This window comes from Atractosteus spatula, chromosome 6 (assembly GCF_055471065.1).
Source record: "Atractosteus spatula isolate fAtrSpa1 chromosome 6, fAtrSpa1.hap1, whole genome shotgun sequence".
Lineage (NCBI taxonomy): Eukaryota > Metazoa > Chordata > Actinopteri > Semionotiformes > Lepisosteidae > Atractosteus > Atractosteus spatula.
In genome coordinates, this window is record NC_142711.1 from 4,149,045 (window position 1) to 4,162,960 (window position 13,916).

The 13,916-nt window shown below is 40.5% G+C and overlaps 1 protein-coding gene across 4 annotated transcripts in view; it reads right to left on the reverse strand.

The window, feature by feature from the left end:
* Positions 1-2,286: 2,286 nt before the first annotated feature.
* ankrd12 (ankyrin repeat domain 12) overlaps positions 2,287-13,916 on the reverse strand; it is a 55,525-nt gene continuing 43,895 nt past the window's right edge. For all 4 annotated transcript variants that reach the window (XM_088918371.1, XM_088918372.1, XM_088918370.1 and 1 more), the window contains 7 exons: positions 13,061-13,203; positions 12,784-12,931; positions 7,249-11,942; positions 6,817-6,915; positions 6,197-6,340; positions 5,789-5,884; positions 2,287-3,625 (listed from right to left, as the gene is read on the reverse strand). In XM_088918371.1, the coding sequence (XP_088774497.1) occupies positions 3,440-3,625; positions 5,789-5,884; positions 6,197-6,340; positions 6,817-6,915; positions 7,249-11,942; positions 12,784-12,931; positions 13,061-13,203 (5,510 nt within the window). In that variant the 3' untranslated portion in view covers positions 2,287-3,439. The remainder of the gene's footprint in view (positions 3,626-5,788; positions 5,885-6,196; positions 6,341-6,816; positions 6,916-7,248; positions 11,943-12,783; positions 12,932-13,060; positions 13,204-13,916) is intronic.

The following is a 13,916-nucleotide window of genomic DNA, read 5'->3' on the forward strand; positions in this document are numbered from 1 at the left end:
CGGTTGGAAAAGGGAGTTGACTCTCTTCGAGGATAAACATGGAAAAAAAAACATTACATCAAGTAAACGCGGACTTTTCGCTTGAGACGTCGTCAAAGAATGTGCCCTAAGAAACCACAAAAAGCAAAATATGTCGTAGCCGATGCGGGACATGTTCCTCTGCAGAGGGCTCATGAAGTGGAAAAACGTCGTAAATCTCACCGCTCACTTTAGGACTGGAAGAGACACCAGACCCCTCCTGGACGGGTTGGACTGAGGGGGGTCCACCCCATTCAGGACCCGGCCTCAGATCCTGACCTCGGGATCAGTACAGGGGAGACTGTACTGTAAAAAGGCGCCGTCCTCCGGGTGAGACGTAAAACCGAGGTCTTGACTCTCTGTGGTCAGTAAAAATCCCAGGGCGTATCTCGAAACGAGTAGGGGTGTAACCCCGGCGTCCTGGCCAAATTTCCCAATGACCCTTACCACTCACGGCCTCCTAATAATCCCCATCTCTGAACTGGCTTCATCCCTCAGCTCTCCTCCCCACTGAGAGCTGGTGTGTGGGGAGCGGACTGGCGCATCATGCAGGTGGGGCTGCACACTGGTGGTGGTGGAGGGGATCCCCATGACCTGTAAAGCGCTTTGAGAGGAGTGTCCAGAAAAGCGCAAGGAATTGTTCATTATTATTCAGTAAGTTCAGATGCTGTTCTCAGTCAGGATCAGAGCATGGACCTGCTTTTTTTTCCCTGAAGAGTGCAGCTACGCGTTTTTTACTGTCGAAATAGTTGTTAAAAGACTACTATTAATAAATACTACACTTACAGCGCTTTATTGGTCCACTATCCGTGTGCAGCCCCACCCGGATAATATATTGTAGCGCTCTTGCCTCTGCCGCCTCAGGTCGGCCCCCCCAGCGCTGGGGACTCGTACCCGGGCCTGCGGGGTCACTGGGGGGGGGGGGGAGATCGGCGGCTGCGGCCCCTGCTCTTCACAGGGAACGGCGGTGACGTCACCGCGCTGGTAAGCCGGCTCGCACAACCTCCAATGTCGGCCGTATGCGTTACAATATGTAGTATATAGTACTATACACTACCTCAGCACTAAATGTGATATTAATAACTGCCAGAACAGGATACGCTATCACCGTGGAGAAATAACTGTTTTTTTTTTAATACTCAAGTCCTAAATATTTTTTTTTTCCTTCAGATTTTAAAGTTTGATAAAATTACGGAGTTCCGCTTCTTAAAAAGGTTTAAAATCCGACTCCGGCTGTGTTCTCGTCGGGTTTAGTTTCTCCGGCCCGCTGATGTTTACTACACCGCTTGAGATTAACCATGATGAATCCACGCAGCATGAAGGGGGCTGATCTCTCACAGTCTTTGAATACTCCACTGTAAAACGCAATTCATGGCCCTAATGGATCGTGAAGCAAATTTATTGAGCGTACTTGACAGCTGTGATGTGCAGTTCGGTGCCAATTCAGTTCTTCCTAAACTTCACTTCAACTTTTCAGCTGCAGAAAACTACTTGATCTATTGTTTGGCGTTTAGAAGTCTTTAAGGTGCACTTTAAATATATAAAGTTAAGGATTTAGCATTCGGAAGGTTTGGGAACAAAATGTTTCCTCCAAAGAGCAAAGCACTGCAATACAGAGTTTGGCTTTTTTTTTTTTGTCTATGTTGCCATCTACCGGCATGAACCTAAAGACACTTCTCCTGAAGGAGAATGTGAAGTAATTCGTTCGAAGATTAAAAAAAAAAACCCGTGTTTAATCATAGTTTAGAACAGCATATTTCAATTAGGATCACGTCAGGAAGTAGCAACAAACAGAATCCCGTGTTACTGCAACGTGCTACGTTAGTCTGCCATTATTAAAAATAAACTGCCTATGGCGTCTTTTACAACGCTGGGCCTTTTCTGACAAAACTATTCAACCTTTTGATAACTCCCCTTTTTGTCTGCTCTACCGTGAACAAGACAACGTTAAACATGTTAATTGAACGGAATTGTTTTCCTCAGTAGTTGCACTTCAAGGAGCCTGGGGTATATTGCAAGGCCATTGTCCAATGTAGTGGTTTGTTTTTTTTTTGGGGGGGGGGGGAAGGCCTGGTCATGTTAAACGCAGAAAACAAACGTTTAGCCACACAGCCGAGTCGAAGGAGCACAAGCCTGTTGAGTTTGTAAAGTGTCAAGTCTTTGTGTCTGCTAGCATTACACCCGACATACAAAAGGAAATTCAACGCTACTTAGCAGGAAAACATTCAAGTAATTGAGAAACAGTCTGCACTGAAATTCAGCAAATCCTTTGGAATGCACAACCAATAAAATTTATTCATTATATATTACAAATATGTACATTTCATGTAACAAGTAAATATTAAAATAGACAATATATAATTTTAGAACCATCTTTCAAGGCATCATGTTGAAAAAATAGGTTTTGTGATTTCACATCAAACTGTAAAAGCGACTTTTTTTTTGTGCGGAAGCAGGATCTTTGTCCGTAACGCAAGAAACAAAAAAATGTAAGTGAAGCCATGCAGTGCACGATGCAGATGGCAGAACAAAGGCCAAGGAGAATGTGGAGGTTCAGCCAACCTCACCACAGTCCACGCTACAGCTTTTGTAGAAAGAGCAAGAACCAGTACTGTAATTCATGCACAGCATTAACTATCACAAATCTAGAACACCTGCACGTTATGGAACATGTAAAAAAAATAATCAAACACATGCTTCAGAACTCGCCAACAAAACACACAATATAAAACATCGGCTTTGGTCCATTAAAACATTAGACAAAACAGGTTTACAATCAAAATATCTATTTAATTTACAAGTTAAAAACAATAATTACATATGTATTTACAAATGCACAATCAGTGTATAAAATAAGTTATTACAAAATTAAGAGCACAGTCTGTACATTTATGAACACATTCACTTAGAAGTGATTAAAACAACGTAATTTAAACATTTTATAGTTCTTTCACGTAAGAACTTTAGTGATAGCACAGTCCTTCTAAGAGGAACTTGGTTCTGCGAAGCATTTCTGAGCTAAGTGCCACAAGAAATGCAAGTCCATTTTCTCTTCTCCAACACACACACTTCCTTGCTCCAACAGAAGCTTCCAGCACTGCCGGCCCCAGATTCCTGTACGCTGAGATAAGTGCCTTATCTGTCCGCCTCCCGGCTCACTTCCACATCCCCACATCGGCAGCGCCCGCAGCTGGAAGAGGAAGAGCCTCCGACTAGCGCTCCCAGCCGTTCCCCCGGCGGCACACGACTGAACGTCTGGACCCGTGCGTTTTCCTGGGCGTTTGCAAGACCTCTGGGATGGAAAGTTGCATTGTGTCCGGCAACTTTGTACATGACGTGCAAGCAATGCATTTTTTTTTTTTTTTTTTACACCCTGCTGATACTGACACTTCGAACAAAACGCATTTCGCCGAGCCAGACGTCATATCGGTGTCAGCTCAAAGTCATCATTGACGTCAACCAGCGGGACGTAGAACTCGGGGATTTCGAAGATGCTGATGGATTTGTATGCTGCGGGGTCCAGCTCCTGCAGCTTGAGCTGCCACTCCAATCTCTGCACTGCATTCAGTGCTGCTGCTTCGTGTTGCTGCCTCATAAGAAGACGGGTCTGTAAAAAAACAATCAAGGACAACGACGCACACGCTGGCTTTAAAAGAGCTGATCCAGAATTAAACAGAGTGAGTAATAACCGTTTCATTGTGGGGAAAACAAAGTTTCTTATAATATACCAAAGAATACTTTTAGCTCTACTCAGTGACGTTATGTCAAGTCCGAATATTGTATTTTATACCACATACACTGCACACTGCATCTTAGTCAATGATCTGCAAAAGTACTACTACAGTGAAATGTATATAATCTCAATATTAAAATTAAAACAATTTATATACAAGGGTATCCTCACAAAATAAACAAGGTTAAGGGGTCAAGAGGAAAAAAAATACTTTCTCTTAATATTTTTACATTAAGCTATAAACAGATTTTACCTCTGTGGTGACTGAAAATGAAAAAGACTAAGGAGTTATAGTGACCATTCTACGTACAATTATATTTTTTGCAGAGCAATAACATAAGTAAACTAGATACCAGTTTGAATGTACAGTAAAACCTCAGTATTCACTTGGGTCAAGTACTGTGAATGGCCGATTCGTCAATGTGGGAATGTGGGGCTTATGGGGTAAATAGCATACGATTTCAGAAATAGTGTTAGTAATCAGTAGTTAGTCAATGCCAGTACATATTTGTAATCATAAAGTTCACTAGAAACTAAAAAATGTAATTGTTAATTACATGTGAAAACATTAAATCACAGATATGATATTAAAGCTTACCCTGTATTAAGACGTTATTTCTTTCCATTCTTAGTCAAGTGCGTTTTCTTTACTTTTTTCAACTTCTATTTATTATTATAAAGACAGCAGCACTACTGCCTGTGCTAACATTTCTTACAGCACAGAGAGAAGACATGAAAGTAAATCATGCTCTTCCCTCTCAATCACAGAGTTTTTTTTGTTATTTAACATTTCTTTTATTTCGCAGCACAATGCTGAATCACATACGGGCATTACTGTGATAACAGGTCTGTGCACAAGGCGCACCTAATCTCTTTCTGACATGAACTGAATCAAGCCTACCCCATGATGCACTGCTACATAAACATGTCAACACTTTGCTAACCAAGGCTGTGGCTCGACTGCAGAGACCGAAGCAGGTCAGGTGAAAATTAAAAATACTGCCGTGCAGCCTACGAACAGGCAAATGTCATCCAAGAACGTGGAAATACTGGTCATTAAATATTTTGCATGCACAGGCGAAACCGCGAATGATGAAATCATTCAGGAAGATGTGTGGAAAAAAAAGGTGGTTTTCGTTGAAAATTTCAACTTGGTGTAATGATTTCTCCTTACAGTTTTCCTCACATGGTCCTGACTGTTTGAAAAGACTAGATCAGTGCAGGCCTAGTGTAGGAGGAGTTGTGACGAACCGAGAAAGATGCTGTGAAAAGCAATAAAAATATCATCCAAAATAGTAGGATTTCATTCCATTCAGACCTTATTCATTTAACTGAGTCAAGTCAGTGCATAGGAACTCATTATCAGCTTTGCTTAGGTACCACTAAAACCTGCAAGAACTCTTCACTTGAAGTGCAAGGTTGCCTTCCTCTAGTCTGAGATCTAAATCAAGGGGTGTTAAAATTGCACAATGCACTAGTTAGACCTTATTTGTAATACAGCATTCAATCTTGGTCACCACATTACAGAATTATATTTATTTTATATCTGATTATTCCCTGTGAAAGTCTAATACTATTAATTTTCCACACTTTTACCCAAACTAACACATTTTATTGTGTGTTTATTTTGCTGTATTATAGTTTCCCCTGGCTTAAGATTTAATATACTTTGCTTCAGTCTTACAATAGTGAGCAGTAAACCTGTTAAATGTACAGATTATAGAGTACCTTGAAAATTTGTCCTTATAGTTTCTTTATTCCACCAGTCATCTCTATGCAGAGTACACGGGTTCTTAAGAACATGCTGGCTGGGACAGTTTTATATTGGTAACTAGCATTTTATGTACAGGCTTAAAATATACTGAATTAAAGAGGACATGCATCTAACACAATGCATTTTCTACTGTGAAGTCATGCTACAAAACCCACTGGATGATACAAAAAAAAGTTATAAAAACTATAATCGGAAACAGAACGTCCTTCTATGCACAAAGCTATGAGATAATCTGCATTAAAAATCACATCGAGCCCCCTCACCTTTAGTTTATCAAATTTGTCATCGACATCTTGCAGCCAGGACATGAACTGCCGGGCATTAAACCTGTCCCGTACTGAGGTCTTGCCATCATCGGTCTAAGGAAGAAAGACGGCAAATAAAAATAAATTAAATTAAAAACACAAACTAGTTCCGTCTTACAACTCCACTTAACATACAATGAATAAAATCATCATGCCTGCAAAATCTGCTTGTAGAAAGTAAAGCACAATTTATCTTGTATTTCAGATGCAGCTTCATTACAAGGACACTAAAACATGAAACGGCTTTGCCACTGTCCTCGCCTGGTTATGGAATCGGTATGCTCTATAAAGTGAAATTATGCTGAGCTCACTTTTGATCATCTCCCAGATGGGATGGTTACGAGAAAAGCAGGAAACAGCCCGTACCTGAGCATCCTGAGGCATATTATAAACTTCTGCATCCAGAAGGACTGTGCAGGCACTAAAGGGTAAAGTCTGGTTTGCTAGTGTTCTTGCTGCACGATAATGGACACGCAACACCTCCTGCTCGTTGGAAACAATCAGCTTTTCCTAAAATAATATACAACAGAATAAAAAAGTGAACCATAAGAATATACAATTATCAGATTGGTAATATAATTACTGTGTGTTTCACGTTAGTGCTTAAAGCTAAAAAAAACATTTTTTCAAGATTTGAAAGCCCTTTTTGCTGCTTAAACAGCTAGTGTGGCTTACACTTAAGTGTTTAAGTGATGATTTTTATTGTAATAGTTTACTGACAATGTAGTATATGTACAAATCTGTCCAATATCTTTAAATAGGCATATGTCTTCTGAATATATCGATTGTCTAATTTTCTGTTACTCAGTAAGTAAAATAACAAAATTGTAAAATGACATTTCTCCAGTAGCTGAGAGTGGTATTGGAATACATGCCTATGTCAACATTTAAAAAATAAACACTTTAATGTCCTGAATCTACATTTCGTCAGGTTTTATTACAAGATCTGGCAAGGTTTAAGAAATGGTTCACATGACTGTACTTACTCGTTCAATGCTGTGCTGCAAACGCAGCTTCATTCGGACCACCTCCTGCTGTTTAAACAGTTCTTTCAAGGGTTGGGGTAAAGAGGGAGGTGGAGTTATCTGTTATGACAAAATAGTTGAAGGTTAAATGTCTTAATAAAACTTATTTAACCAGATCTCATTACTGGATAAAATCAGCTTCAATAGAGAGCTTCAAAACGGAATGACCTGACCCAGATGGAAATAGATATGGTGTTCTTGTGGTATAGCATACATTCTGGTAGCTGTTTAAAAAAATACTTTAAAAGAATGTACTATTATGGAGAAGAACCTAGTACTTTCTCCTTCTGTTAACAATCTTGTACATCATAAAAAAATCCCACTCACAGATTATGGTTCATTACAAACTATGAACAATTACAAAAATCAAGACTAATAAGGAAAAACACTTACGGTTGGAATACACAGTTTACTGAGTGGATTTCCATCGAGGAGGTATGAGCCATTGAAAGTAACATATTCGTCATAATACTGTGGTGCTTGGGGGACAACGCTGCACAACACTTTCCGCTTCTCTTCAATCTTCTTCCGGATGTGCAAGAACTCATAGTAAGGGTTTGCTCTCTCGGTCTGGTACGGCTGGATCTCCTCCAGCTTCAGGGAATCTACGATAGCTGCCAAGGACTGCTGGGTCTTCTCTTTAGCCTGCTGAAGTGTGGGGTTTGCCTGAACAGCCTGTGGCACTCTTGGCATCTTCCTCTTTCTGGGGTGATGCACCTGCAGGTCTTCATCTTCAGTTAACCTTATTTTAGCCTTGATGGACCCTGAAAAATCTGCCTCTTTGTCACCTGTTTGAGGACCACCTACAGAAGGATCTTTAGTTGGGCCAGTTTGGGAAATTTCCTGGAGAGTGGATGGTGTGCCCTGAGATTCCTCCTGGTGTAGTGAGGTCTCTTCAGCACATTCCCTGTCTGTGATCATTTCCTCCTCTTCAGTCCTGACGTGTGCCTCTGCACTAAACTTCACATCAGGTAGAGACTGTGCTTGCAGGACACTATCTGTAGGTTTCCCCCTTTCCGATGCATCTGGTAAGTCATTCTTTTCCAAATCCTCTGCTGCTTCAGCAATATCCATTATTTTATGTTCTAAATCCAGACAATTAGCTTCAAAGTTGGGTTGATTAGATTCATATTTATCTAACTGTGGATCACTTAAGTTCTCGTGCACGGATTTATTTCTTGGCTTCAATTTAGTGTCTTCAGTGTTGGTATCATCAATCTCCATGTCTTCTTGGGTATCCATTGCCCCCTCACACATGGTATTTGCCTTTATAGTGGTGTTATTGCCTATTTGCTGTGTAACTTGACAGGAAAGGCTAGCACACTGCCCTGGGCCATTCACACATTCCGTCACGGCATCCACCGACAAATTACTCAATGAATTTTCCATGTTTTGTTCGTCCACTTTGCTTCCTGCACTGGAATGTGAATCCTCAATAAGTACAGGCTTTTCTTTTTGTTCAGTAGCCATAACTAGATCCTCTTCACCTGTCTGCGACACCTCAAGGTTCTGTTTGCTTGAATCTGGCTCATGGGCATCCTGACCTTCACTTGTGCTGTCAGAAGATGGTCTGAAGTTTGAAGACAAAGAGTGTTGAAGAGGCAGAGATTCCAGTGCATTCACAGATGGAGAATCCTTGTTTTCTTTAATTTTACATTCTGATATTAATTTCTCACTGGAGAATTCAATTCGGGAGTCTTCCGTTGATACACAGGGAGTATTCTTATCTGGCAGAAGTTCAGAATTAGGAAGCTTTTCCATTTCTTGATCAGTTTCCTTTATACAATCTGTTTGTGGAGGGTTTATTAGCTGATTAAATGTCTCATCAGAGTCCTCTGACATTTGATCATTGCTGTTTGGCACAGGAAGGGGTGATGAGGGGAGGGAAAGGTGAGTGCTTCTAGCACCGCTGCACAGATGTCCTTCAATGCCACTCTCTGAAAGACCTTCTGTAAGGGAACTAGCATTATTAAGGTTTGGGAAAACTGAATTAGGATTGTTCTGGTTTTCTTGTGCAGGAGCCAAACTACTTTCTGCCACAGAAATTCTCAAGCTCTCATTGTTAGACTGTGCCAGTGAACTGTACCGGCTATCTTCCACAAAAAGTCTTCCATCAACTGCTGCAGGTTTAGCATCTTCTGCAGATGTTGTTCGCACATATGCTGCCTGTTTGTTAGACAGTGAAGTCTTGGTCTTCTGTGCTGAATCAAGTAAGCTTTCAGTTTCTGTTTCATGAATGACAGGCGATTTAGCATGTGTCACTGACAGTGGCAGTGAGAAGGACAACTGAGAGTCTGAACCTTCAAGAGTAAAATCCGAGTCATACTCCGTTATTGGCCGTGGTGTCATCACGGTTGTCTGACAGGAATCCTCTGAGCTTGCCACCGATATCATGGATACAGATCTGGATACAAGACCTGATTTCTCATGTTCGGGCCTGGGAGAGCGAGACAAACTGTTCTCTAAACCAAGACCACTTTTCCCAGAATTTGGCAGATTTTTTGCATCCAGGGAAAAAGATCGTGCGCCAGTAGCTTCTTTTAACACTTTCTCTCGTGTATGTAGATCAGAGAGCTCTGAGCTTTTAGACCTTAGAAGCTCTTTGCTGTTGCCGACTTCATTTGGTAAGCTTTTAAACCTGTCTTTGTTCTTCAGTTTGTTAAGATCTAAGCCTGGTTTGTGTTTCATCCTCTCTCTTTCCTTTTGCTTAATTTTTTCTTTGTGTTTTCGATGCCACTGTTCAATTTCTTGGTCTTTAAGACTTAACATTCTTTCAAAGCTGGTTTGCATGAGATCATCATTAACTAGCCTTTTTTCTTTAGGCCGAGCATCCTTAGGTGCTGGCGATGGCTTTAATTTAAGCTTGTCGGCCTCCAGCTCATTGGTTTTAGTTTTGTTGAGTTTATTTGGCTGCGTCTTGTCCTTGTGTTTGTCTCTCTCTTTATATCGGTCAATCTCTCTGTCCTTTTCTCTTCTATCTTTTTCTGGGACTTTCAGTCCATCATCTTTTAATTTTGTAAATGTTTTGTCATGCGACATTTTACTACTTTCTGACACACTGGGCTTTCTCTCTTCTGGGAAAATCTTCACATTGGAACTGGAAGTCACATCTTTTATTTTCTCTTTTTTCTTTTTCTCATGTTCCTTCTCCTTGGTGCGATCAGGTTTCCCTAAATCCACTGCCTTCTCTGAAGTTTTCCCTTTCTTATCTGTGCTGTTTTTCTCTTTGTCTCTGTTGTCCCCAAAGTACCGTTCTTTGTCTTGCTTTTCTTTTTCATACTTCCTCTCCACCTTGTCTTTGCTTTTCTTGTTCTCTTCGGGCTTCTTCGTTGACAAAACGGCTTTCAACTTTTCGCTTTCCTTGTAGTTCTTCTCTCCAAATGAATGGGAAGAGCCCGTCTTGTCTTTCTCTTTCCATCTGTCTGTGCTGTTATGGGATTCTGGTTTGTCTAGGAAATTCTGCTCCGTTTTGAGTTTCTTTTCTTTATCAGGATGTTTCCTATCTAGCTTTTCAGTTTCCTTTTCTTTTACAGAGTATTTTTTATCCGATTTCTCTCTTGCTCCTTTTTCCAGTGCATCATGCTGGTCGTTGTCAGTTTCTTTCTCAGTTAAGAGGTGTTCCTCCTGCTCTTCTTTCACAACAGGTACATCCTGCAAAGAATCCTCAGGTACCTTATCAGAGGTCAGAAGATCTATTTTCTCATCCTGATCACTCACTTTTATTTCTTTACCTTTTTCTTCTTTGTACAGATTTTCTTTTTTATCCTTTTTCTGAGACTTGTCTTTGTCCCTGTCCTCTTTAAGTCTCTTCTCTTTACTGACATGTTTTTCTTTAGCACCTTTCTCTTCTTTAACAGGTGACATTTGTGGGGCACCAGTTTCAGAGCTGTCCGTTTTCCCAGAGAAAGACTCGTCGTTTTCATCGCTTTTGAAGAAATTTTCCTTCCAAAATTCCCGATCAAACTCAAGGTTCCTAATACCCTCTTTCCTCATCTCTTTCTTTCTGTGCTTGTCTTTTGCTCCCTCGTATTCTTTTCTATGTTTGTCTTTTTCCTTGTGTTTTAATTTGTGTTTCTTGATTACTTTCCCCTCTTTATCCGTCTTTCGTAAGGTGCCCTCCGAGCAGTCTAAGCTGGTACCCAGATGGTCTTCTTTACATGGAGTGGAGTTTTCATCTTCTACATCTATGCCCATGTCTTTCTGGTGATGTTTGCTTTTCTCTTTGTGTTTAAGCCCTTTGCTGCTTGAGCTCTCCGTGTTATAGTCTGCTTCTGTGTAGTGGTCAAAGTTGACATTTTCCATCTGCAAAGGACTTTCTGAAACTCCTGTTGACAAGCATGTTTTAGCATTTTCTTGCTTTAAAGGAGAAGACTGCTTGTCTGTTACACTGTGATTAAGTTTGGGAGATTTTACTGATGGAAGATGGAAAAGGTGGACAGAAGAGTCATCTTTCGGGCTGAAAGACATTTTAAAAGTGTCATCTTCTCTCGTCTTTTCTGGGGTTTCCAGCCCAGGTGCTGTGGAGAAAAATGCAACTTTACTATTTTCTTTACCATCATCCTTAAGCTCTTGGTTTTCCTTGTTTTTACTTTGATTTTTAAACTTTTTCTTTACTTTACCCTTTTCTTTGTGGTCTACTGTAAGGCTTAAATCTTTCTTAGTCCTTACTTCTGTTTTGTGACCATCTGCAGCACCCACAAGGGAACACGTTGGAGAGCATGTTTTTCTTTCCTGGTGGGTTTCGTCTCCTGAGCTCTCAGAGTTGCAAAACAGAACACGGGAGGATTTTTGCTTTTTAGACCTGCAGATATTAGTCTGATCATTCTTTTCTTGCTTGGTCATAAAATTATTTCTTTCTTTTTCATCTTTCTCTCGTTGTCGCATTTCTCTCCTTAGGATGTGCCTATCATTCAGTGCTTTACTGAGGTCTTCCTCTTCTTCATCATCCTTGAACTCATACTCATCCAAACCAGACGCAGAGGCTTTGGCTGGATTAAGCTGTTTGTTCTCAGAGTCTTTTTCCATATCGGAGTACTCCATGTTGTCATCAACACTGGAAGGGTTTACTGAAAGAGGGTCTTCGAATTCTGCAGAATTAAAAGTAAAAACAGACTTCACAACTTAATCTAAACATTTCTTCAGTTTCAAGAAACAATTCAATCAATTACAGTTCCTAGGTCTCCCCATACAGTCTTATATTATATAGCACGTATCCTTCATTATTACAACTGAACTGCAAAAGGAAATACATTTTGAAGTCATTTGTTTTTATGTGTGTGATACAGTAGGGTCTCAACATGTGCAAATTTAACATTCACAAATTCATTTATTCTCGATTCGATCTGGTCAACGGGGTCAAATTAGCAGAGCAGGTACAAACTACCCACCATCCAGTTCTCAGGCTGGTCTTGTTTCTGTATTGTAATGAACACTCCCGGTTCTGTGTCGGCAGCTTGGGGAATGACAGGCTGGAGCCGACTTCACAGGCTCTCTCACGGTTTTATTGCCCGTTTCTCTACAGTGAGGTGTGCTTACCACAGAGGCAGAGAGAGAAGGTGCAGGCTCAAGGAAGAGGAGAGTTTGCGATTACTGTTCTTGTTTTAGTTGATCGGTGTTATTTAAAGGAGAACTGCCATCCCCATTTCTCAGACCCGATATTAAATCTTGGTAACAAAATAAATTAATTGAAGGTATAGAAAAATTTTACAACTTTCGAATTAAGCTCGTTGCCATGTTGTCGCAAAACTCATGGTCACGGGCAAGAGGGAGAGTTTGCGAGTATCAACTGTGATTTGATACTGCCTTTCCTGCTCACTAGTCACTGTAATGACTAATGTAATGTGATGTACAAGCAAATAAGTACAGGTTGTGCAGCAGATATTTCAACACAGAAGTAAACATTAATTATTCCAGCACTCATCCACAAACCTGAAGAGCTGTCTTCCTCATCAGAAAGTGGAATTTCCCCCTTCAGCAGCTGCTCCAAGTCCTCTGAATCTGCAACATCGACTGGGCGCTCTCCTCGGTTGTTTGCTTGGAAGGCATTGCCACCATGACGCAACAGCAGCTTCACGATCTGCAAAGGACATTACAAAACCATTAGTTCTACCAAGAGCACTCCCTGCAGTCATGCGCTGTTGTAAAAATGCTGATCTACAGCAAGTGTCTGGCACGAGGAAGAAGGGTGTATGTCATCACTACTCACATCCTTGTGTCCGCTGCTCGAAGCATCATGTAGTGGTGTATCATCATCTAGCCCCTGCGTGTTCACTTCGGCTCCTGCTGCAATCAGGACTTTGGCTACGTCATAATAACCCATGTTGCACGCTTCGTGCAGTGGAGTCCACCCTGAGGATGTAAAAATAAAAATTATTTCTGCTGGTCTGAACACAATACGTACAAATACGTAATACGTACCAATGGCAAGGAATGTAATCTGACAGCAAAATAAAAGAGGGACAGTAACAGTGTATTTCACACTATGGAATATAGCTGAACCCCCCTTTCCAGACACTGACGTTTTTGTACTGTCCGACGCATTATGAAAGCCTAGATCCAAATGATGCAAATCACCAAAATGATGCTTTCCCATTTTCATTCAAATATTAGGCAAACTATTATTATTTTTCAGCTGGGCAGATCAATACCTTTTATGACAGCTTTGGCATGTGCTTCAATGTCTATTCAACCTCCTTCAGTTTTGTGAAACTACATTTCTAAACTAGTATGGTATGGCAACATTCCTACAGGTTCATTTTTTAGCTAAGCATTTAGAACACTAATTAAAACACCTACACGCCTGCTTACTATTTTAACGTTCTTTGATCTAAACACACACTTAAAATATGCCAAAATAAAATACCAGAAAAACAATATGTTCCACCTTTAACAGAACTTACATTTTTTTAATTCAAAGTGAAACCAAAAGAATAACCCTGTAGTTTCTGTTATTCACTTTCTGAAAAAGTTCTGAAAAGTCCTGAAAAGGTAATACAACTGTTATAATTTAACTTTATTCTAGGCATGATTTCTTGTATTCTAAATTAAACTACGTTTTATTT